Raw genomic sequence first — 24,940 nt, 5'->3', positions numbered from 1 at the left:
TGCTTGGATGCTTGCGGTAGTCTCTCAGTTTCTACTCTTGCCCCCTAGAGTACGTTCTCCACCCAGCAGCTGGAAGGCTCTTTTGAAAACCTAAACCACCTCCTATTTCTCTCTTGCTTAAAACTCACATCCCATTTGGAATAAAATCCCGGCTCCACACTACGATCTGCAAGCTCCCGTGTGATCTGCCCCTGGGACCCCTCTGACGTCGCATCTCTCCTCTCTGCCTTGCTCTCTTCCCTCTGGCTGCTCAGACTGCCTCCCTGCTGCTGACCACACCGAGCGTACTTTGGCTTTAGGCTCCTGCAGGTCCGTGCTGTTTCTCTGGGAAACCTGGGATGCACTGCCCCGGAAGTCCACGTTGTATCATTCACCATCGTGGCAGAGTCACCTCCGAGAGGCCCTCCCTGAACACTCGCTCCACACAGCCTCTTCTCCTCCGGGCCCAGCCAGCCTCTGTCACACTATCCACTTTGGTTTTCTCTGTAACACTTATCTCAATCCACAGTTATCTTATTCGCGCTTGTTCACCTGTTTCTCTGTCTCCCCAGCTAGAATGGAAGCCCCAGGACACCCGGCGCTTTATCCGTCCTCTGTGCCAGCACCCAGCACAGGCGTGGTGTGGAGGAGTTGATCGAACAATACTTGTTGAAGGATTCATGCAGAGGGGCCCCACTGAACATGGAGACAGAACATGGGAGATTGCGCTCAGCTTTTCTGTATGACTTCCACGTGGTCAGCCCCCCTTACCTACCTCCTCTCCCTTCCTACTTTCTCCAGGAGCGGCCCTTGCACCTCCCCCACCAAATCAAATCAGAACAAAACAAAACAAACTCGCAAACACATACAGATCTCTCCCCCCACCAACAATAGACAAAAACAAAAATTTAAAAATCTCAAAACACCTCTTTGCTCCTTTCCCCAAACACTCCTTTATCCTTTTACTCCTCTCTGTTGTTGCCTATTCCAGGAAGTTTTCCTAGATTATAGCAGTCCTCACTGATCCTTCTCTTCTCGATGTTGTTCAAGTCTTTATTTTTATTATTCCAAAAGACAATGCCAGATATTAATGACCTTCTCTCTAAGTTGCTCCATGGATGTTTCTCTTTTCCAATTAGATTGTCACTTCTGGGTGGACAGGGGTTGGTCTTGTTCTTCATTTCCCCAGCATGTCCCGGTATAGAGCCAGGAATGTCAGTACATGCAGGATGAGTATTTGGAGCGTCTTTAAACAGCCCGGGGAGCTCTGATAGCTTGTAGCATGGTCTTGTGTTATAGAAGTAACAGGGAGAACCAACGAATACTGAATCCCTTTACGCTTTTGTGTTTCTTACGTGTAGTATCCTACATAAATAATTACCATTGCATTTAGAAGCTATTAGTATATTTGGATTTAACTTCTTTTGTAATGCCATTTAGTGTGATATTGTTGTTTAAGTTATATAGTATCTTATGTTTATTTAAGGAGAGTTTGTATTCTGTTGTAAATATGGCTTTATTAAAAAATTAAAACATATCCTTACAATAAAAATGTCATCAGTTAACGTTAGCACTGTCAAAGGACTTCCCTTTTTTGCCACAGGAGGGCACTGTTGTCAAACAAAAGATGATTTTAAGGTTGAAAATTTAATAAAGGTTTAGCTTAAGCTTTTAAGAAGCATTTATCCCACTAATGGATTAAAATGGCCAATATTGTCAGCAGTGGGCATTGTCTTGCTGTAATCCTGCTGCAGCTGAATTTACTGTGTCTTCATGTCCATGAGCTGTATGTTATCAACAGCTGAATCATACTGTATTTTTCCTAAAACACTCTGTGAGCCATTGTTACAGCTGGAAAGCACCTTAGTGGTCGTCTGGTTGGATTATATTAGTTTACAAGTGAGGAATTTGGGGAGCATAGAGGTTAAATGGCTATTCATTTGGGAGTGAAACTAAAGACTTATATTTATTCACCAATTTTTCAAAACATATTTAACACCCATGACATGCAGGACATTATGTTAGAGATTAGGGTAGAAGAAAAATAAGGTATCGTCCCTCCCCTCAAGAGACTTACATTCTGGTTGTAAGTGAACTGACCCCCCAACCCCCCATCCCCCATCATAAGGCTTAAAGTTATAGAGGTGCCATGTCAATATTTATGTCCAACTTACTCTATTTTTATGACTATTCTTTATGTAGAAGTTAGATCTAATATCACATAAAAACTTTTTAGCTAAAAGTTCAAGTGCTTGGCAACTTGTGGCTAGCCTCCAAAATATTATGTTGGTTATTTATTATGTTAATAAAATCCTTGGACACTCTGTCTTGATTATTTGAAAAATGAGAAATGAGAGGAAAATTTCCAATTAAAAACTGATCTAATTAAAAGAAATAAAGCCTCTGCAGTAAGGATAATTGGGCCTTGAGAGATTTATGGCTAAATTGCCATCAACGTTCACGTTTGCTCAGCCCCAGACCTGGGCAGTTTCTCTTGGACAGTGAGCTGTGGAGTCATGCTGGGTGTCCCTGAATTTGGTGAGTGCATTTTATCTTATGTAACTTGCCAGTTTGTTTTCTGTATACCAGCTCCAATGAACCGTTATTACTTGGTGATGGTTGCTCTTGTACTCTTCATGGTTGCGGGAAGGCTAGAGTTTTTCTTCATTAACAAAATGCACTGTTTGCCTATGCTTCCATTAGAAAGGAAAGTGTCACTGCACTTAAGGATGCTGTGTGGTTTTAAGGAATTTCTCAGTTCTTGAAATGACAGAGTGTGAACTTTATAAAAGCACAACACATCTGTTTAATTTATTTAAATCATCTCTGACTAGAAGAGCCTTTTTAAAGAACTCTCCACCACCTAATTTAGATGAGATGGTATTGGTAACACTTGAAATTAATATGCTATTTGTAAAATCCTTTAATATTTAATAGACACATTTATTGTCTTTAATGGCTCATTTACAACTTGCTTTAGCTTGCTGTAAAATAGTTCAGTAGTAAATTCTTCGTAGATGTTTTTAAGCAAGCAATAAAAAAACAACTTATGATGTGTATACCACGTTTTGGCAGAAAAATGTGCCCAGTTTAACACATGATGGTGAACATGCTGTAAATTATGAAGTAATTCCATGCATCGTGTGGTAATTATAAATGACAGCTCAGTGGAGGCATCAGCCAAGTATTTGTGCTTGAAATACGTCCACATAAGCATCAAGACCTATTAAATACATTTACTTTCATCAGCACACTCTTAAATATAAGAAGATCATTAACACTTGTCTTGTTTCAGAATAAATTTGTCGAGAGAGGTTACATTTGGTTTTGCATACTTTTGTGGAAAAGCTGTTTGAAAATTTCCCGAAGGCAATTCAGTGTGGTTGTTATTTAAGCAACTGGAAATGGGAACATCTTTCCTCGTTTCTGTCTGAAGAAATGATGAATTATTTTATATCGGCGATTTCCATTTTGACGTTTCCATTGATTATCAGACAAGACTTCACTCCTTGGGACCACCTTTTTACCCCTTTTCCACTCATAAAACCCTTTTTTACTCCCCAAACCCACGTTGCTAATTTTTGAAACATTGCTCACTTCTATCATCTTCGGTCTTGGTTGAGTGGAAATTAGTGTGGAAAAATGATTTACCACAATGTCTAAACTTTTAAGGGTGCCACCTCTTACATCATTAGCTGAAAGAATTATTCCTACTTGCGCCCTGTCCTTGAGGGGCTGAGAACCGGAGTCACAGCAGATCCCACCCCAGGAGGTCAGATGAACTGATGGTGAGTCTGGAAATAGCTAATTATTCAAACCTGCCCACTCTAGAGGTGATGCAAGATGGAGCTTTGAAACCTCCCCTGCGAGCAGTCAGGCAGGAAAGGGCAGTGCTGGTTAGCAGCATGAGGACTGTTTGTCTTGTTATTAAGCCGGTGTCTGACTTGTATTGTTGCAAAACTGCGTCTGAATTGGAGTTTGTCAGGAAATGAGTCTGAGTGGATGCACAGACAAAAATCCATTTTTTTTGGTTTTGTTTTGATGCTGAGTTCCTTTGTAGAAATCAACAGGAGTAATTTAGCCTTCCTGTATTATGTTCTGGCTCTGCTGTGTCTTCTCTGGAATGTTTTAGAGGGGTTCTGAGCTGAGTGCAGTTGTTTTCCATCTCTTTGGACAATGGCAGCTTAAGCGTTCGAGGTCTTTAGGATTCTTGCATGTTTGGTCTTAATTTGGAAAATGACATAAGCCTTTAATAAATCTACAGCAAATCAGGATCACTGTTTTTTACCAGCTTTGCAGAGATGAGGCAAAATTTTCTAGGGGTTAATATAAAACTTCTTAGGCAGCAAGCCAGGATCTGCTAGCAAATTCAGTCTAATTGCCTATACACATTTGTCCACAGACAGAATTTTCATATTCAGATTGATGATCAATGTCTTGAATCCCTGAAGAAAAATAGGTTTATTTTCAATCTGTTTACTAAAGCATGAAAAGGGACTAAGACTTTTTGGAAGTAATTTTACTGGCATTGAAACAGTAGGTAGCTTGGTGCCAGATGGCTTGAATTTTAATCCTGGTTAGCCACTTGCTGGCTGAATGACCTTGGGCAATTCTTATCCTCTCTATGCCTTGCTTTCCTTATCTGTATATCAGGATATAAATAAATCCTATATATATTTTTTTTTGGTGAGGAAGATTAGCCCTGAGCTAACATCTGTTGCCAATCCTCCTCTTTTTGCTTGAGGAGGATTGGCCCTGAGCTAACATTTGTGCCCATCTTCCTCTATTTTGTATGCGGGATGCTGCCACAGCATGGCTTGACAAGCAGTGTGCAGGTCCACGGCCGGAATCGGAACCCACAAACCCCAGGCTGCAGAAGCGGAGTGTGCGAACCCAACCACTACGCCACCGGGCTGGCCCCAGGAAATCCTATTTTTAAGTGAGTTAATATTTTAAAGTGCTTGACATAGTGCCTGACCCCTGGTGGGCACTATGTAAGTGCTTTTTAATAAAAAACAAAAACTTTCTCTGGGGGCTTGGGTGAATGCTCAGAGAGTGGAATTAACCAGAACATTCCAGCTATCAACTCTCCTCATTGTTTACGATTGGTAATAAACTCTAAATCATTTTAGTATATCTGATAAACTGAAGCCTTTTAAGTAAATATTTAATGTCTTATTTTGGTATAATTTCTGACTTAGTGAAAAGTTGATAGTACAAAGAACTCTCATATACCCTTTCCCCATATCGACCAATTGCTTACATTTTGCCCATTTTTTTTTTGTATTCATTCATCCAGTCATCCATTCGCTCTTCTTTTCTCCTCTTCCTTTCTATTTTTTTTTTTCTCAGAATCATTTGAAAATAAGTTGGAGACATTTGCCCATTTATTCTTAAATATTTCAGGGTGTATTTTTTTTTTAGGAAGATTAGCCCAGAGCTAACATCTGTTGCCAATTCTCTTCTTTTTTGCTGAGGAAGACTGGCCCTGGGCTGACATCCATGCCCATCTTCCTCTGCTTTATATGGGACGCCGCCACAGCATGGCTTGATAAGCAGTGCATAGGTCTGCGCCGGGGATCTGAACTGGTGAACCCTGGGCTGCCAAAGCAGAGTGGGCTAACTTAACCACTATGCCACTGGGCCAGCCCCTCAGGGTGTATTTTTTAATAACAGGACATTATCTTTCTTAACTACAGTGTTATGATCAATATCAGGAAATTTAATGTTGATACAACACTGTATTTAGTCTACAGGCCATATTTAGAAATTGTTAATTGTCCCAGTAATGTCCTTTATAGCTATATGTGTGTGTGTGTGTGTGTGTGTGTGTATATATGTATGTGTGTGGATATGTGTGTGTGTACGCAGTTTCTTCTGAGAATGACTCTGTATGTGTGTATTTTTCCTGGACCAAGATCCAATGTGGGATCACAATGGCATTTAGTTGCCATGCGTCTCTCCTTTATTGGGAGCAATTCCTCAGGTTTTTTTTGGTCTTTCATGACTTTGACACTTTTAAGAATTCAGAACAACCTTGTTGCAGAATGTCCCTAAATTTGAGTTAGTCTGATTTATTCTTATGGTTAGATCCAGGTTTAAGGTCATTGTATCTTTCGATTTTAAAGGGAACTGTGATATTTCATCACTGTAGATTTTTATAGTGAAAATATGAGGAGAACTTGAGGCTGTACAGATTGACATGCGTGCAGTGAGGGGAGTGTACAAAACTGACAGGAGAGAGATTCCGAGGGGGCTCAGCTACAACAAGTAAATAACTATATTCCAAAAGAATAATCCTCTTAGGGAATTCACCCCACCAGTGGTGAAGGCAACTCCATCAAGAGAAAAGAAAGGTAAAACCTTGCTATTTCCTTGATAAGAAGTCAAGTGTAGGCAGAATTCTTTCTTGCGTACAAGAGAAATAAATTAAACATCTGAAGAATGTTCTCCTCTGCCTGGGAACCTCAAAGTTTCTTGGAACCCGGATACATAAAGAGGCATTCTGCTCTTTTGTTGTAAAAGAGTGACTGTCTCCACGTAATACCAATACGTAAGGGGAAAGGTGGAGAATGGAGCCCAGCATTCAAATGCTGAGTCTTTTTAGTTCTTTCTGAGAATGACTGGACACATTAAAAATTTTTTTTTTTTTTTAGTCTAGATATGGGCAATGTTTTTCATCATTGAAAACACTGAGACTCTAAAAACAAATGGCTTTTGAAGGAGACTGATAGAAAGGACTGTGCTGTTGTTGGGAAACAACAGAGAGAAATGAAACACAGTAATTGCTTTTGGTGCCGTGCACAAAATTATTGATGGTCTTGAATGTACTAAAGTTTAGAATTGATAACAAAGAGTTAATCCTTTTAAGCAAGTACCTTGGGTACACTCTAGGAAAATCTGACAGAGTGAGTTGCTGCTTAGCCTAAAATTAAACTCCTGGCTCCTTGTCTGGCATACGAACTATTAGATCACATTTCTTTTCAGTGATGGATCCATTTTTTAATGAATTGGAAAAGAATCCCCACTGGTTCCTTTTGTGTGAAGAAAACAAGATAAATATTAACTAGGAAAGGTCATTTTGGTTTCCAATATGTCGGTAGTTCATTATGATGGGTTCTGATAAATTATACTGTGTATTTCTTTCCAATAACAGAAGGTCACATTGTGCCCTTGGATGGGCATCAGGACAAACATAGTTAATAAAGTTGGAGAATCTGAGGATGAATAATTTCCAGTGTTTTTTTTTTTTTTTTTTGAGTACCTTATATTTATACAGTTATTCAAAGCCACTTCCCTCTTGTTGAGCTAATCACTCAAAGCCCACTCTCTCCTTTAGCCCCAAAAGGATGGGTCTTCAAGTCTATCACCCACAGTGTTCTCTAGGCAAACGTGTAATTATCTTCAGGGGCATCTAAATAGGAGAAAAATCTTAATTGTGCTTTGTGGTGGATTTATAGTGGGCTCAACAGGATTCTAAAATAGACCGTGTTGCAAGGATTGTTTTTATATCATATTTGCAACTTTAATATTTATTGATGCATATCATTATTTCTCTCTGACCTCCACCACTGGGAGGGATGTATTTAACTTAGCAATGTTAAAAATGGTCTAGTTTCATGTTCCTTTTTTTTCTTGGGATGTCTTTGGTTTGGAGTCATCTGAGGCTTTCTTGTAAAAATGTTTTCTCTGAGTAGAAAAGTCCTTTTAGGTCTGTGCATTAAAGGAGTGTGAGTGTCAATTATGGCATTAACAAGTGGTCTTTGTATTTTGGTATGGTCTTTTATATTGGAAAGACTTTTGCCCTCTGCCTCCCATTAACCTTTTTCAAAACGCATCCTTCACAGATTGTTTAGCATCGTCTTCAGGTTTATATCAACCAAAGCTAGGAACTCAGATCTTCATGCTGGCTTTTCCATTGCTCTGTGAACTTGGGCAAGTTGTGGAACTCTTGGGAATGGATCATCTCCAATTCTGTTTTCATTGCCTAGTTAATGAAACGGGAGAGTGAAATTTTGCATCATGAATGGTTTGAGACTCTGTCAAATTTTGAATGCGTTTGCTGCTGAGGGAACGTCTACTTTAAAACTATATTCTGTTAACTAATATCTGGCTAGTTAATACGTGCAGAATTCTGTATCTTTTTTCTCCCTGTATATTAGGACACTTTATAAATGTGGATGTGTTTGACTATCTACCACTCACCTGAAACTGCAGGTGTCGTAGTAAAAAACATTATTTTGCTACTGGAAATTTGTATTATTTCAGCATTAAAATGCTAATGGCTTCCTGTCTTTTTTGTTTTTTAAATAGGTCTTCCAAGCTAAGATAATTTTTTGCAGCAGCAGAAATGGTTGGTCCTAGCTACAAATGGGAATTTGGAGTCACTCTGAAATACGTCCTGTAATAATTGTGTTTGACTGGAACCAAATCTTATCAAGTCTCCAAGGTAAAATGGCTTTAACACACGCCTAGAGATGATATCTTTACGAAGCGTTAAGAATTTAGCAAAACCAACTATCCTGGGGTTGATGATCCTTTGTAAAAGCCTTCTTTTACATTAAATTTTTGGAAATTTTGGGAATCATCGTTTTTTTAATGTTAGCTCTCATCTTTGAAATTATTTCAGTTTGTAAAGCAGTGTTTTGGCTATTCAGTAGGGTGAAAGGTGAGATATTTAAGGTAAACCAATTTTGTTTTATGTTTGGACAAAAACGTTCAATGTAGAAGAAATTGAACTTGAAGTATCGTAGTAGATGGTGGTAGGTCAGAAATCCCATTACTGGGAGTCTGGATTATTGAATAAAATAAAGAACTATTGCCAAATAGCTGCCCACTCGTCCCCAGGCATTTCTTCAGGCAATCATAGCTATTGTTAACTAAAGACTCGTTCTAGGCCCTGGGAACTTGTTGCTATTCACTCAGGTACGGGGTACATAGAATTGTTCATGTAAGCAGACAACGGGTCAGAGATCATTGCCTCAGATTTGGAAGGGCTGCCCTTGAGACTTTTGATTTGGGGTTTGTGTTGGGATTCAACCAGGAAAGCCGTTCTGATAATGTGGAACAGAAGGAATTGAATTCAGAGAACTGGTTGCACATGTGATGGGAGAATCAGAGAAGTCAAGCAGAAGATATGGAGGCAACCCAGAGATTTGTACTAGCAGGAAGCTGCTACCATCCTAGGGCTGGTGGGACAAGGGAAGGAAGTAGTGTTTGCCAGCGCCTAGGGGAAGGGACCTTCAGTGGGAGCAGGAACCATTGTGGGCCCTTCTGGTAGGAACTGGCCCCATAGAGGAGAAATGGCCACTTCATAGATCCTGCTGAAGACAGAGAAGATGGGGAGAGATACCCTGGCCTTTCCTTTCCACCCTCCAGGCTCTAGCCAGCGTCTTCTATTGGTTAAACCCAGCCAAAGGCCAGCTGACTCAGGAGCCTGGGAAATCCAGCCTAGAGGAAGGGGAAAGAATGGATCTGAGGGCAAAACAGGCCCAGGCTGGGATAGGGTTCATATTTTAAACCTCTTCCCATGACATTTTAATGAACATGGCAAGCACTTTCTATACAGAAAATGGGTCTTCTCTTGAGGATGACTCCCACAGCCCCATAAATTATGTGAATACCATGGAACCTTCTTTTTGAAGATGGGCGGTAGTGGACACTATGATGCACTGCCCAGATCCCACTTCAGGAATGAGGGATTTATTCCCTCAGCTGTTGGGAGTACTGCAGAAGGTGGCTTACAGCTTCTTTGAATTGTCCTCAAATCTCAGTGTCTCACTGGGGCCACTGAGAAGGGGCATCTTGGCTTTGGAACTCTCCATAGAGTTATCTGAGGCCTTTTCCTCCTCTGTCCTGCCTTCTTCCCTCCCATTCCCTCCCCTCCCTTTCCACAGGTGATGTCCTAAGAGTACCCCTTAATTAACCTCCTGCTCACTGATTTCCATCTCAGAGTTGGCTTCCTAGGGAACCCAAGCTCTGGGACTCAGATGATCTCAGATTTACTGTCCAAATTTGGTAAAATCCATCCAGAGAACTTTAGGTGATGCAGGGACTGATGAACAGATGGAAACTTGATTTCACTTGTAGGTTAGGTGGGTGAGATTGTAGCTCACCTGAAAGACCTAGTCTGAATTTGGAGACTCTAAATTGGATGGGACATTGTGGTTAGAGGCCAGGGGAGCCAACCCACTAAGCAGGAAAAAGTGTTTAATGATGGTCTGTGGAGGATAGAAGAGTTAAGAAGCCAATGGGAGGCCTGGGCAGCTGGAAATTGATTAAGAACAAGAAGGTGGATTTCAGAACCTGGTTGAATGAGATGGTTTTAACAAGGAGAGAGATCAGCTTAAACTCAAGGTTCTCAGGTTGCTCATGTCTCAGAGAGCAGATGGTGGGTACATGGACTGGGCAGGGGGTTGCTGATCTGAAGATCTGTCTGGGTCCACCAGAGGATGCTGGCTGAAGGAAAGGACAGCAAGGGAGAGTGCTTTGGCTTTGGATAACGTTTTCCTCAGAGTCCATTTTCAATGTAAATCTTGCCATTAACCTGTGTCTATAAACACTTATGCCAAATATATGGATTGAATACCAAGTTGGAACTTTGTAAACCAAATACATGGATAAACTTTTGTGAATGGGTTGTTTGCCCATTTTTGGTAGACAGAATTCTAAGATGGCTCCTAAGATTTGCACCCTCTCCTATCTATACACGGCCTGTGTTAGCTCCTCCCCTTGAGTGTGGGGAGGTTTGTGATACATAAGGTTATGGTTATATGGCAAAGATGAAGGGATTTTGTAGATGTAATTAAGGTCCCAAATAAATTGATGTTGAGTTAATCAAAAGAGTGATTATCTTGGGTATGAGTGACCTAATTAGGTGAACCCTAGCAAGGGATTGGCCTTTTCTGGAAGAAGAGATTCAGACTGAAGGGGCCTCTGGAGGGGCCACGTGGCCAAGATCTGCATGCCGCCTCTCAGAGCTGAGAGCAGTTCCTGGCTGATAGCAAGAACATAGGGATCTCGATGGTACAGACCTAAGGAAATGGCTTTTGTCAACCACCTGAGGGTGCTTAGAAGCAGTCTTTCCCCGGTGGAGCCTCCACATGAGGACACACCCAGATGACACTGTGATTTCAGCTCTGTGAGTCCCTGAGCAGAGGACCCATCTAGAATGTGCCAGACTTCTGACTTACGGAAACTGTGAGATAATATGTTTATGTTGTTTAAAACTGTTAAGTCTGGCCGTTTGTTGTACAGCAGTAGAAAACTAATACTCTGATTAGTTTATCTGATTCATTAAAATTTTCCCTTTTGGGGCCACTAATTGCTACAAACTGGAAGCCAGGGTGCCTGACCCAGCCTGCAAATGTGTTTTGTTTGGTCTGCATTGTGGGTTTTTTGTTGTTGTTGTTTGGTGAGGAAGATTGGCCCTACACTAACATCCGTTGCCAATTCTCCTCTTTTTGCTGAGGCAGATTGTCCCTGAGCTAACATCCGTGCCCATCTTCCGCTGCTTTGTATATGGGACGCCACCACAGTGTGGCTTGATGAGTGGTATGTAGGTCCGTGCCTGGGATCCGAACCTGCGAACCGGGCCACTGAAGCAGAGTGCGTGAACTTAACCACTACGCCACCGGGCTGGCCCCTGCATTGTGTTTGTAAAACAAAACAAATGGATTTAGTTGCCAACATATAAAATGTGCAGATTGCGTATCAGAATCCAGTTTCTCTTGAAAAGTTAGTCCTGGTGCCCCTGGGCTCGCATTTCTGCACCGCAGTAGCAGGCTCGGGTGGTAGCAGCTGCCCCTAGACAAGTCTTCAACATTCTTACCGCTCACCAGTGCCTTAGGCCCAGCCAGCCTGCTCATTCTCTTGTAGGCATTTGAATTTTTGACCCTTGGGTAAGAGAGATAAGCCTTTGTAACAATTAGATCAATAACTGAAATTGGAGTTAACAACTGGAATTTTGAAACATTACGGGTGGGACAGAGCACCTCATTCAAAAATTCAGCAAATATGGAATTTTGAAACTTCATGCTTTCCCTAATAAGTGATAAATTAATAATCACTTCCCTAAAATGACAATATAATTAAATAATAGCCCCTCAAGTTCACGTAGGCCCACATATTTTCTTTGCCACCTTTTGAACTGCTCCTAGGGTTTCTGTCTCCTGTGTGTGCGCTGAGGCGGGGGAGGTGGAGGAGAGACCCGGTGTTTCTGGTGCTTCCCTGTCAGTTGAGAGTGCTTGGAGTTTCCAAGGCGAAGGGCAAAATGTAGCCAATGCTTTGTGTCCGTTTTAACACCGAGTTCTTCCAAGACGATCTTAGAACCTTGTCTTGGCCTGGCTTCTTCAAAGGCAGACTGAGTCTTAAATCAGTGAGCAATATGATACCTTTTCAACAAGATCTATTTGACTGAATGGTGAGAAGCCGAGAGAGGGGGCTGGCGGCAGAGCCTGCTCCCCAGAGTGTGATGTGGGCACTAGGTCCCTGAGGCTGTGCTGCTCCTCAAGCATGGATTCAGGGTTCTTTTTTGAGACGCTGCTGGGTTGGCAGCCATGGGCCGCTAGACCCTGCCTTCCACGACTTCCTCAGAAGCTTTGCCTCTAGTCTCTCCAGAGCAGGAATCTGACCCTGTGGGCCGTGTCTGTATCATCTGCCCAAGAGTGTTTATACATCTTGTGTATATAAAAAGGGGGTTCCTTTCATTCACTGTGGTGGGTCCTTTTATCATAGACACCATGAGACATGTGCCAGGCAGACCCTAATGTCCCTGGAGTTTCAAATGCCAAGTGCTCTGACTTTTGCTTGAAAAAATTAATTAAAAAAAAAAAGCAGATGAAAAAGTTAATCAGGTTCTATCTAATTTCCCTATAATATCAAAAAGGTCAGAAAACTTAGGGGGCAATGCGTTTTTGATATTTTCCTTTTATTTATTCTTTTTTGTTTGTTTTAGAATAGACCACATAACCACATTTGTGAACTGAACTGTCTTTGAGCAACTATTTTGATACTGTCCATCCATATGAAGTTAAGTTTATTGATTTATTTTCTGGCTTTATTGAGATATAATTGACATGTAATGTTGTATAAGTTTAAGGTGTACAATGTATTGATTTGATACATTTATAATTTGCAAAATGATTATCATCGTAGTATTAGCTTCAACCTCCATCCCATCATATAATTACATTTCTTTTTTGTGGTCAGAATATTTAAGATCTTAACAACATTCAAGTGTATGATACAGTATTATTAACTATAATCACCATGCTGTACATTAGATCCCCAAACTTGTTCATCTTATAACTGGAAGTTTATACCCTTTGACCAGTATCTCCCCATTTCCCCCAACCCCTGGTAATCACCACTCTACTCTTTCTCTTGAGTTTGTATTTCTTAGATTCCACATTTAACTGATATCATATACTTATTTGTCTTTCTCTGTCTGACCTATTTCACTTAGCCTAATGCCCTCAAGTTCCATCCAAATTGTTACAAACAGCAAGCTTTCCTTCTTTCTCATGGCTGAGTAATATTCCATTGTTGTTGTTATCCATTCCTCTGCTGACATCCATATGACGTTGTTTATTTTGTATCCACCTGTACTTGCCTATATTCCCACCAAAGTTTGAGCTTGCTTTAATAAACCGTGAGGCCAGTCTTCCAGGCCAGAGGACCTTAATATACAGTCAGAGAGACCAGGAGAAAGGTCTTGGGCTGGGTGTGAATATTTCTGTGGTTTCTTTCAGAATCCAGCTCTAAGTGTGTAGCTTGTTAATTTCGTAATATACAATAGTATATAACCCTCATGTTCTATCAGGGCAACTCAAACTACACCCTGGGGATTCATAAGCAGACTTCTCACCGAGGCATGTTGTCAACTTGGAAAAGTCTTAATTATAAAAGGTGTTTATTGAAAATTGGGTTGATGCACAGTGCGGATAAGGTTTGATCAGCCTTCAGTTTCCTTGGGGGAAAAGAAGTCCAGCACCAAGCATCTCCGGCTGCTTTCTCCCACCTTCCCAGGATTGTATTTGCCAAAGAGCTTCGCCTCATTCAGCCCTTGCTGACTCCATCCTGCTCTCTCTCCAGGATGAAAGTCTGTGCTAAGTCAGTGTTGCTGTCACACTGGCTCTTTCTGGCCTACGTGTTAATGGTGTGCTGTAAGCTGATGTCCGCCTCGAGCCAGCACCTCCGGGGACAGGCAGGTAAGCCCTTTCAAGCTCATTATGCGCCGCTGAGATCAATTAATAAAACCCTTTCAAACGTCAGAGTCCACGTTTGAGACACAGGTAATTGACAAGAGCTTTTGATGATGTATAAATAACCAGAAGAAGCGTGGAATACAGCAGAGTAAAGCAGGTGAACGGTTTGATGCTTAAAGAGTGTGGTTCTGCACATCTTTTTAAGTTGTTCTCCAGGTTTTTCTTTCCCTGAATGCGCTTCCATTTTTGCAGTGATGTTTTCAAGGAATCCCGGAAAACCAGCAGCACTTTGTGTGTATAACTTCTGCAGCTGCCTTTGAAGGCAGAGCATCTTTATTGATAAACTTAAATTAACATTTATAGGGCTATAGCGAAGGGAGCTTTCAGATAATTCAAGACCCTTTTAAGATATGTGAGAAAAGATGATGAATGATTAAAAAAAAAAAGAAAGGAAAGAAAAGCAGTGGTAATTTTGGCATGGGACCTAAAATGGAATGTGTCTAAAGTTTTAGAGAATCATTCTGATCATTTCTAATGAGACCCATTTTTATGCTTTGCCTATTTCTAAAGAAAGATTAAAATAGTTAAGCATCTCTGTGTGTGTGTATGTTTCTTTCCCCCTTTCCCTGTTACATCTACTTTTTTTTTTTTTTTGTGAGGAAGATCAGCCCTGAGCTAACATCCATGCTAATCCTCCTCTTTTTGCTGAGAAAGACCGTCTCTGAGCTAACATCTATTGCCAATCCTCCTCCTTTTTTATTTTTTTCCCCAAAGCCCCAGTAGATAGTTGTATGTCATAGCTGCACATCCTTCTAGTTGCTGTATGTGGGACGTGGCCTCAGCATGGCCGGAGAAGCGGTGCGTCGGTGCGCGCCCGGGATCCGAACCTGGGCCGCCAGGAGTGGAGCGCACGCACTTAACCGCTAAGCCACGGAGCCGGCCCTACATCTACATTTAAAGTGACACAGACTTGGAAACTCCTCAATGAATTGTACTTTCCTTAATAATTTGAATTGTATTTTCCTTAATAATTCATATTTGTCAGCAGACTCATTGCCAAACAATTAATTTACTGTCTCTGCTTGGGTAATTCGAGGCGTGGCAGTGCCAGGCATGCTTCAACTTTTTAGTGAAAGAGTGAAGCTTGAACCCTAAACCGTGTGTATGTCGGAATTGTAAAGTCTTTCTCCCAGAGGTCTTGTGTATGGAGAAGTTGATTAGGTATCCTTCCCCTCAGTCCTATAGCAAGTCATGCTTTCTATTCAGTTATTCTCATATTTTAAGGTTAAGACATAATTTTAGGCTTAACATCATTTTTCAAATCTCTCATGACTCAATTTTCCTTCCTCAAGCGATAGGTTCAAGCAGACGAGAAAAATAATGATTGAAATTTGAATGAATCAGCATAAAATCAATACTATTTGGCTGCTGTGAAGTGCCCACAGCTAGCTGGTTATTGTGCTGTGCATCTTTTGATGAGCTTGTTGTCGAGGATGGAGTGTTCGAAGTCATTCATCTTATCTGTTGAATACACATCTCTTTTCTTGGGTGCAGGTTGAGTCAGGGTAGCAATCAAGTGAAGCATTTCAGTGGGGTGGGTTATCAACAGCAGATTTCTAGATTTCTGGGAACTAGGTTTGAGGGATTGTGTTGAAAAGTGATTAGAACTTGAAGGAAATAGAGAACATGATGGAACCTTCCATCTTTATCTGTGGGGCAGTCCTCAAGTCAGACCATAACCCTTTGAATTTGGAAAAGATAAAACTCTAGGGATAAATCTAAATTAAGGTTGGAATTGTATACACAAGAAGTGCGGACAGTATCTTTCATATAGGCAAAGACTTGACAGCAACAGGGATGGTGACCAAAGCTGTGGCAAATCCTGCTAAAAAAATGAAATTTTCGGGGCTGGCCTGGTGGCGCAAGCAGGTGCACACACTCCGCTGTGGCGGCCTGGGATTCGCCGGTTCGGATCCCAGGCATGCACCGATGCACCACTTAGCAAGCCATGCTGTGGCGGCGTCCCATATAAAGTGGAGGAAGGTGGGCACGGATGTTAGCCAAGGGCCAGTCTTCCTCAGCAAAACAAAAGAGGAGGATTGGCAGATGTTAGCACAGCGCTGATCTACCTCACACACACACACACAAAGAGAAATTTTCACCTTAGAATTTCCAGATGATTTTATTTGGATTCTCAGCACATGTCCTTCAGCTTTTGGTCTCTCTTTGGCTTTTGGGGGATTCCTCCTGCTTTCACCTTTGGAATTTAAGTCCCTCTCACCCTTCATCTTAGCAACCATCAAAGGAATCAGAACTGGTTCCTGCCTGCAGGGGGCTCTGTTCTCTGACTGGGCCTGCATGCTGCCTGGAGCATCTTCACAAAACGACCCTTTTCCTAACAGCGAGGACCTTCATAGGGGACCTTCTGGCCTTCTGCTGACAGTGTACCTGCTGAGAGTGAGGGCTCCTGAATCCTACTGTGAAGTCTTACCTACAGGTTGCTTAAGCTGTCCCTGATGCCTGGAATATAGTGGATGCTAAATGGATATTTATTAATAGGCTGATTAATTTTATCCATTTGTCACTATGTGATCAATTAGGTAGTTTTAGGCTGCTGGTGAAAATCCCAAACAATATAGGCAAGTGTGAAAGATATCCTTTTAACTTTTTGTTGACTTTGTATTAGGGTTTTCCAGAGAAACAGAACCCATAGGAGAGATATGTATTTATTTATTTATTATAAGGTATTGGCTCACACACTAGAGGCTAAGTCTCATGATCTGCAGTCTGCAAGCTGGAGACCCAGGAAAGCCAGTGGGGTAGTTCAAAGGCCTGAGAGCCGATAGTGTAGATTCCAGTCCGAGTCTGAAGGCCTGAGAACCAGGACACAGACAGCAGAAGATGGATGTCCCATCCCAGCTCAACAGCCAGACAAAGAACAAATTCAACCTTCTTCTGCCTTTTTGTTGTATTCAAGTCCTCCAGGGATCGGGTGAGGCCCAGCCACACTGAGGGGGGCCATCTGCTTTTTACTTAGTCCACCAATTCAAATGCTAATCTCTTCCCGAAACACCTTCACAGACACAACGAGAAATAATGTTCAATCAGATATCTGGGCAGCCCATGGCCCAGTCAAGGTGACACATCACAACTATTCTTCTAGAAAAACTGAATGTATATACCAGTATGTGTGTGTATGTACATATGTATCACTATGCATGCCGTTTTGATATTTTCCCCATTTAACAGTAGAGTTTGAGATCTCTTCATCTGAGTACTTAAACAGATCTGTATCACTCTCTGTAACACTGCACAGTCATCTATTGTATGGATGTGCCGTAAATTATGTGCTCACTCCCAGTTTTGGTGGATTTAGCTTGTTGTCTTATTTATACGAATATGAGTGTCCTGACTTCAGGTGAATTCCTAGCAGTGAAATCCTCAAAGTGCATGTGAAGTGTGAGATGGCTAATTGCTGTAGCAGATAGACCACATATGCACAATGGCTCCAACAAAAGTTTTATTTCTTGCTCGTGAGTCCTGGGTGAGTAACTATGTTGGCCGGCTGATCCTCCGCTACTGCAGTCTTTTGGGACCCTGAGTGGAAGGAAGCTCTATCGTTTTCAGCCTGTGGCTTCCAAGGTTGTTCTTGTAAGGTCTCCATTCCAGCCAGCTGGAGGAGGAGTGAGCATGGAGGGTCCATAAGCACAGGGAGGTGCTTATGAGCGGGACTAGGATGTGGGCTGCCTCACTTGCGCTGTCCTGCCACTGGCTAGAGCTTAGGCCTTGGCCACACCTGCTGCTGGGTGGCTGGAACATTCTAGTGGGCCGAGGTGGTGGGGGGGTGCAGGTAGAAACGGAGAACGTGAATTTTGGTGAGTATCCTGCAGCCTCTGACACAGCACATTAATGTTGTAAGAGTGCCACAGCGCCCTCCAACACGTTTGCACTTATTTATACTTCCACCAATGATAATAGTATGATAATGCCCATTTTCCCTATAGCTTCATCAACTCTGGGTGCCATCAAGTTATAATTTTTTGCCAATATAGTCATGAAAACTGTTGTCCGATTGTTTTGACTTGCATTTCTTTTTGACTAACGACTCTCTTCATGAGCTAGTGGAGTATTTTGTTTTTCTTTGAGCTGTTTTATCTTGCATCCAATTTTCTCTTGGCTCCATTGATTCTTTACTTGTTGATTTGCAAAAGCTCTTTGTAAACAGAGAACACTCTGACCATCATTTTCCTTCTTCCTTCCTGCTTGTCCTCCTACCACTCCCATTCCAGTAAGGCTGTGTATTCCAGGCCTAGTGTGTGTGTGTGTGTGTCAGTGGGATGAGGAGTGCTGTGAAGCTTCTCTAATGACCTTCAGGAGAAGAAAGTCCCTGATCTTTGCCATGGCCGTGTGCAGTTGTCTTCCCAGAATAGTGCTCAGCTGATGGGAAACTCAAGGATCAGAGCCAGTTGGAGGCTGTGCACTGAGATGCTGAGAAATTCGAGTCAGGCTTTTACTCCGCTGTGGGTGTATCTAAGGGCGCCTGACAGCGGGAGCAGGCTGCAGAGAGTTAACTGCAGAAGCCTGTGTGTGAGTGTCCAGAAGGGCTCCTGACACCGTCCCAAGGGCTTTGTGGTTATGCTGGCCAATTAAAGGAAGTGTGGCCCTAGGAAACCCTAGTTAGACGTTTATTGGATGCTTTAATGGTTTGTGTTAGGAGAGTGGCTTGTTGATGGTGTGTATAAACAAGGACATTTTTACAGCCCCGTCTCCACCCACCCCTCTAACATAGAGACAGAGGGGAAGAAGGTGGGATTCACCCCTACTTTGGGGAGTTGGAGTGTATGGTGTGGATTGAAGTTTCATTTTTGTTCAAGCATTAAAAAACAAAACAAAATAAAAACACCTATTTCACAGGGTGGGTGGTGGGAATCTTTCTTTAAGGCAAATGGCATTGATAAACTTCCCCCAGAGTCCAGAGGTAGTATTTTTTAAGGAATTAGAAAACACTAAGACCACTTTTGTTGTTTTTAAAATTCTCCTTGACATAATGATTGAGTAGGAGACCACATGGACTTCTGTAGCCTCAAGCCATCGATAAGTTGAAGGGGCCGTTTGGTAGGTCAGTTTCTTTTAAAAGGAAGGCAGAATTAACTCTATTATTTCTTCAACTAGCAATTTGTCCTTTTGTTCCTTTTTTTCTTTTCCTGTAAGCAGCATCGTTTCCCCACAAGAGGTCAGCAAATGTAACCAAGTGGAAAGATGCTGGCAGTGTCAGACATTTGAGTCATGTGGAATTAATTGTTTAGGGATCTTTGTGAAAGTTTCATCCGATGTCGACATGATGAGTCTGGGACACAAAGCACCCTACATCCTTGAGATTTATCTCTGGGAATATTTGGACACTTCAAAAAAATATAAATTTTCCTTTTTGAAGACAGAATCATAGTTATTTTTCTGATGTGGCTGAGAGACTTGGGAGCCTGGGTGCTGGTGGTTTACAAGTTCATTTTACTAGGTCTATTTCCCCAGAGAGCTTTAAGTATGACCTGGTTTGGGGTGTTTCAATTCCACCAAATGCTGTGATGCCCAGCTACTATTTAATATAATCTCTTTCAGTGTACAGCTTCCTATTTAATGAATTCTGGCCAGATGTAAAGGCCCTGAAAATCTGGAACACACTTGGGCACGAGGCAGTAAAGAGAATCAGGAGTTGGGGCTCTGGAGTCAAACATCATCCTGGTTCTGCACATCCTGGCTGTGTGACCTCGTCCAGGCCACTTAACCTCTCTGAACCTGCTTCATCATCTGTAGAAATGGAATGATATATATGCCTACCTTATGGGGTTATTGGGATGACTAAATAAGAAAAAGTAAGTGAAGGGTTAGCACATAGTAAACACCCCAAAAATGGTAGCTATTTTCATATTCAGAGGCATCTAGAATGAGGAGTGTGGAAACTTCCACATTCAAGGAATGGTTGAGGACTATGGGTATATGTAGGGAGATATGATCGATGCCTTAAGGGGTTGAAATTTTATCATGTACAAGAGCCAAAGATTCATTTTTCATTGTTCTAGAAAGCTGACTGTGATGAAGAGAGTTGCTTTATGAAGACAGGTTTCAGCTCAACCTTAAGAAAGAGGAGAGGAGCAGTTGCTAACAAACAAGGCTTCAACAAGCTGGGGACAGAGCCACCCAGGGGTGCGGAGAGCTGTTTTACACCCTGGCCTGCAGCTCGATCTTCTGGAGAGGGGGCACCTCACTGGTCAGGAGCTGGGTAGGTGTCAAGCAGTGTGAGTCTGAGATCTCTCAGAACCTGAGATTTCTGCCTACTTGCAAGCAACAGGTTAGCTGGTCACAGTTTCCCGGATCCTGGGAGAAGACACGAGACCCCTGGGTCAGAGACAAAGGATCTTATTCCTCAGGGCACAGAAAGGCATGAGCTTCAGGTTTGCTTCAGTTCTCCTTTCACAGTTGGGTTACTTACCAGACCTCTTTGGGACTCGGTCCCTTCTGTGTAGTGGGGATAATAAAAGATAAAAATATCTTCATAGAATTGTAGAGGAATCAGTTAATAGCTAGAAAGTGCTAAGAATTGCATTTGCACAGTAAGCGCCCATAAATGTTAGTCACCTTTGTTGAGATGTGCCTTCTCCTTTTGAATGTATTCTATCTTATAGAGGTTCTGTACTGTTTAAATTTATGGAAATTTAGGTTTTCCGTTTTCTCTTATAAATGATAATGCAAAATATGAGTGTTGTGATTGTGTGTTTTGGTGCTGTGTGTTATTTTTAACTTAGGATACATTGTTTGAAGTGTAGTTGTTGCTTCCAAGTTTGGGCCCATGTCTCTGTCCCCTCTAGTAGCTGAAATTTTGTAGGAATCCTGCAGATAACTTTTGATTGGAATGACTACTTTCAGCCTAATTTTCCATAAGAAACCTCTATTTCTTTCAGAGATAACAGTAGGGCGGGGAATATAACTTCCACTACAGGAGGTTTTTGTGAGGCTTAAATGTGATGTGTTATTTGTGAAAACTGCAAATAATAAAGCTGCATATGTAAGCTGCTATTTTTACTTTGCAGCCTAAAATGAATTGTACTTATACAGATGAAAAATGATTTGCTTGCATTGCCTGAGTTCCAACACGAGGGGGCAGGCAAGGCTTAGAAGAGTTAAATAGCAAGAGGCAGGACTTGATAGTCCGATGCATCGCCTTCCAGTAGAAATATAAGAGCCACATATGTAATTTTAAATGTTCTATAACTACATTAAAAAAGTAAAAAGAGGGGCCGGCCCGGTGGCGCAGGCGGTTAAGTGTGCCCACTCCGCTGCGGCGGCCCCGGGTTCGCCGGTTCAGATCCCAGGCGCGCACCGCTTGTCAAGCCATGCTGTGGCAGCGTCCCATATAAAGTGGAGGAAGATGGGCATGGATGTTAGCCCAGGGCCAGTCTTCCTCAGCAAAAAGAGGAGGATTGGCAGATGTTAGCTCAAGGCCGATCTTCCTCACAAAAAAAAAAAAAAGAAAGAAACAGGTGAAGTTAGTTTGACTAATATATTTTATTTAACTTAATGTATCCAAAATATTATCATTTCAACATGTGGCCACGGCTGCATTTCAAGTGCTCAGTATCCACCTGTGGCGAGAGGCTGCTGTGATAAACAGCACAAGCTAACGAATTTGGTCTTTGCATTACTTTCTGAAAGATTAGAATTATGAGTTATTCGTATTCATGGGTCAGTCATAGGGCACGATGTTTTATCTCTATTTCACTTAACTTCTTTTTATGTTTTCTTTTTTCTTTTTTTCCCCCCTAAATGACTACTTCTAAATTTAGGGAAAGTGCCGTGTAAGTGGGGTTTGTAACCTCAGGTCATAAGGAATGGGGAAGATCGTTCTGTTTCCTACTGAACTGTCTATGTGATCATTTTTTACAAGAGCATATTTTTGGGGAGAGAGAAGTGGCAAAATAATTTGAAATAGAGTGTGTGTGTGTGATGGCTTTAGCCATTAAGTCTTAAAGTTACTCCCTGTGAAGCTTATTTTGACTGATAACAGTATTTACTCACTGGAGTAAAAGCTGATGATACAATTTTTTTTTTTTTGCTGAGGAAGACTCACCCTGAGCTAACACCTGTTGCTAATCTTCCTCTTTTTTTTTTTTTTTTTTCTGCTGAGGAACATTCACCCCGAGCTAACATCTGTGGCCAGTCTCCCTCTATTTTGTATGTGAGCTGCTGTCACAGCATGGTTGTTGAAAAGTGGTGTAGGTCTGTGCCCGGTAACCGACCCTGGGCCGCTGACGTGGAGTGCGCCGAACTTAACCACTAGGCGACCAGGGCTGGCCCCTATGATACAATTTTAATATGGTTTCCTTTATAATTGTCCCTGTCTTCCCCTTTATTAAAAAGGATGTGGAATGGTCATAAAGCCTGTGTTTTGGTAATGATTGAAAAGGGCATCTGTGTGAGGATACTTGATTCTCTCTCCAAGGAGCTTTTACACTAAAAGACAGAGGCCCCACCATAGCTATGTTGCATCTGGATCTTGTGGTGTGGAGCCCAGGCAGCTGTGTTGTGTAACAGCTGCACTGGTGGTTATTCAGACCTGCAGCCAAAGATGAGAACCACTGATTCAGAAGGAAAAATATCAGAAGTTTGCCTCAAGCTCTTGTCAAGCTACAGTTTGATCCGACCGGTGGCGAGTCTCCATTTCAGTCTCACTATGCCAGACGAGGCTCAGGAGAGGTACATTTTCTCCCTATGAAAGTGACCTCCATCTCCAGCTCTTTGGAAGGATTGTGGAAATATTCATTTTGCCCTGGCATGGCCCTTCCTGGATGCTAAAAGCCTCTAGCGTGAGGGATTCCATTGACCTCCTTTGTACCCTACATTATTTTTCTCCAGTGCCATCTTGATGGGCTCATCACAATCTCGGCGTTTAATAAGAAGGGGAAGGAACAGGTTCTATGAGGTGTTAATATTCGGCTTCTTCTCATCTCCTCGGCTGCAAGTTCAAGTCCTAGTGCCATCGGCAAGGTCAGCTTTGCGAAATATCTGACAAATGAGCCTGCTTCACATCCTTTTTCGTGGGAAGGGAGAGTTGTTTCACTGACAGGGGAGCAAAGAATCTCAGTTCCTTAAATGAGCTTGTGAGCCATCCTGCTTGGCAGCAGGCTTCTTCTCTCGCCCCTTTTAGAGTCTTGAAGGCAGGTCAGGCCTTTGAAGAGTCCTCTGGGTAGTAAGGAAAAAGATTCTCCTTTCCCTTGAGAAGAAAGTTCCTCTTTCTTCTTTCAAGCCATGCCATTAAATTCGTCTAAACAAACCTACAATTTGGGTTTTAAAAAGCCACAGGTCAATATCTCATCTGTATGTCAGTGCTCTACGAGGAAATCAGAATCTTTTGTCCCATGTAAAGAAAATAAAATCATTGGTAAAATGCATCAGGAGGGGTAGAGACGGGGCAGGAGGAAAAATGAGGTTTTATATTTTCCTAGGCGTAGCATGGGTGCTCGCAATATTTTGGCCCGTATGGTGGTCTCAGAATAGCATTCTGTAAATAACAGTATTGAAGGGACATTCAAAAACCCATTATAAAGGATTAATTGATTGTGAGAAGACTGTGTGTGTAATAGTTAAAAACCGTTCCACTGCTAATGCCGTGTGCCGTCAATGCTTATGTTTTAGGGAATATCTGAAAGCAGATAAGAACTGTAACCAATTTAGATAGGACTAGGAGGGCCTGAAGGCGGTGGGCATCTCCAGCTGGGCTCTCTTTTCCTGCTTCTTAGCTGTTGTGGAGAGAGTAATGGGATCCTGGAGGCACAAAAGGAAACAATAGAGAACTTTGTTTTAGGAAAAAAATAATATGGGCATGAAATGAAATAAATGAATAAATCCACAGTATTGTTAGAAGCAGGTCGTTTTCCTGTGGTTGGTCCCTGATGCTGCTTAGCTACCTGCTAATGGGCTGGAAAGACATACCAGCAATCCAGGAGTGTGGGGGACTTGAACAGCTTGAACTTGGTCGTGAATGAAGGAGTACAAAGTCAAGGTGTGTGTTGTCTTCCCGGAAAACAAACAGAGGTAGAGACTTTGGTGTCTGGAAAGCATTTGCAAGGGATGGTGGAAGGCACTTCTTTCACGAGGACTTTTGAAAGCCTGGTTCGATTTGAGTCTGAGAAGTGAACGTATTGCCGTTTGCTCTGCTCACGCCTTCCCCAAATGTCCTGCAGTCGTTTACAGACTTCCAAAGACGTGTCGACCAGTGGAGGACAGTGACTTCTAACTGGGGATATTACATGTGTTTGAGCTGTCACTGGTCAGCCATATTTGATAGGAAATAATGACCATATGTAAAGTGAGAAAGCAGCAATCAACATCTAGTATTTCTCTAGTTAGCGTCTTTTTAGGGCACCATCTAGAAATATGAAACGTCTGCAGAATAGCTAGATCTGCATTTTGGTTGCCAGGTATGTGTGTGAGTGTGTATGTGAGTGTGTGTCTGTCTTCTCCTGAAGAAAATTTAAGGTGTTTGCTCTCTCCAGGTGGGAGCAAGGCTATCAGCCTGTCTCTTGTCCCCTGTGTTGTGCTGATCTTGAATTTGTTTTCCCATGAGCCTGACTTGCGACTCTTGGGTGTGTGACACGTCAGAACCTGGATTGTTTTTCTAAATCGCTGAAACCCTAATTTGAACCCTATTAATTTTAGAATTGGTGATGATCCTGAAGTGATAGGGCTGACATTTACCCATG

General features: G+C 42.1%; 1 protein-coding gene across 1 annotated transcript in view; it reads left to right on the top strand.

Annotated features, from left to right (window-relative positions):
• TAFA4 (TAFA chemokine like family member 4) overlaps positions 1-24,940 on the top strand; it is a 166,380-nt gene that overhangs the window by 32,404 nt on the left and 109,036 nt on the right. The window contains exons 2-4 of the mRNA XM_087431308.1: positions 8,293-8,428; positions 12,935-13,008; positions 14,074-14,189. Of these exons, the coding sequence (XP_087287434.1) occupies positions 13,004-13,008; positions 14,074-14,189 (121 nt within the window). The 5' untranslated portion in view covers positions 8,293-8,428; positions 12,935-13,003. The remainder of the gene's footprint in view (positions 1-8,292; positions 8,429-12,934; positions 13,009-14,073; positions 14,190-24,940) is intronic.

This window comes from Ceratotherium simum, chromosome 5 (genome assembly GCF_057802395.1).
Source record: "Ceratotherium simum simum isolate JZ-2026a chromosome 5, ASM5780239v1, whole genome shotgun sequence".
Taxonomy (NCBI): Eukaryota; Metazoa; Chordata; class Mammalia; order Perissodactyla; family Rhinocerotidae; genus Ceratotherium; species Ceratotherium simum.
The sequence above is the reverse complement of the archived record's forward strand: the minus strand, read 5'-3'. Positions and strand labels throughout refer to the sequence as shown.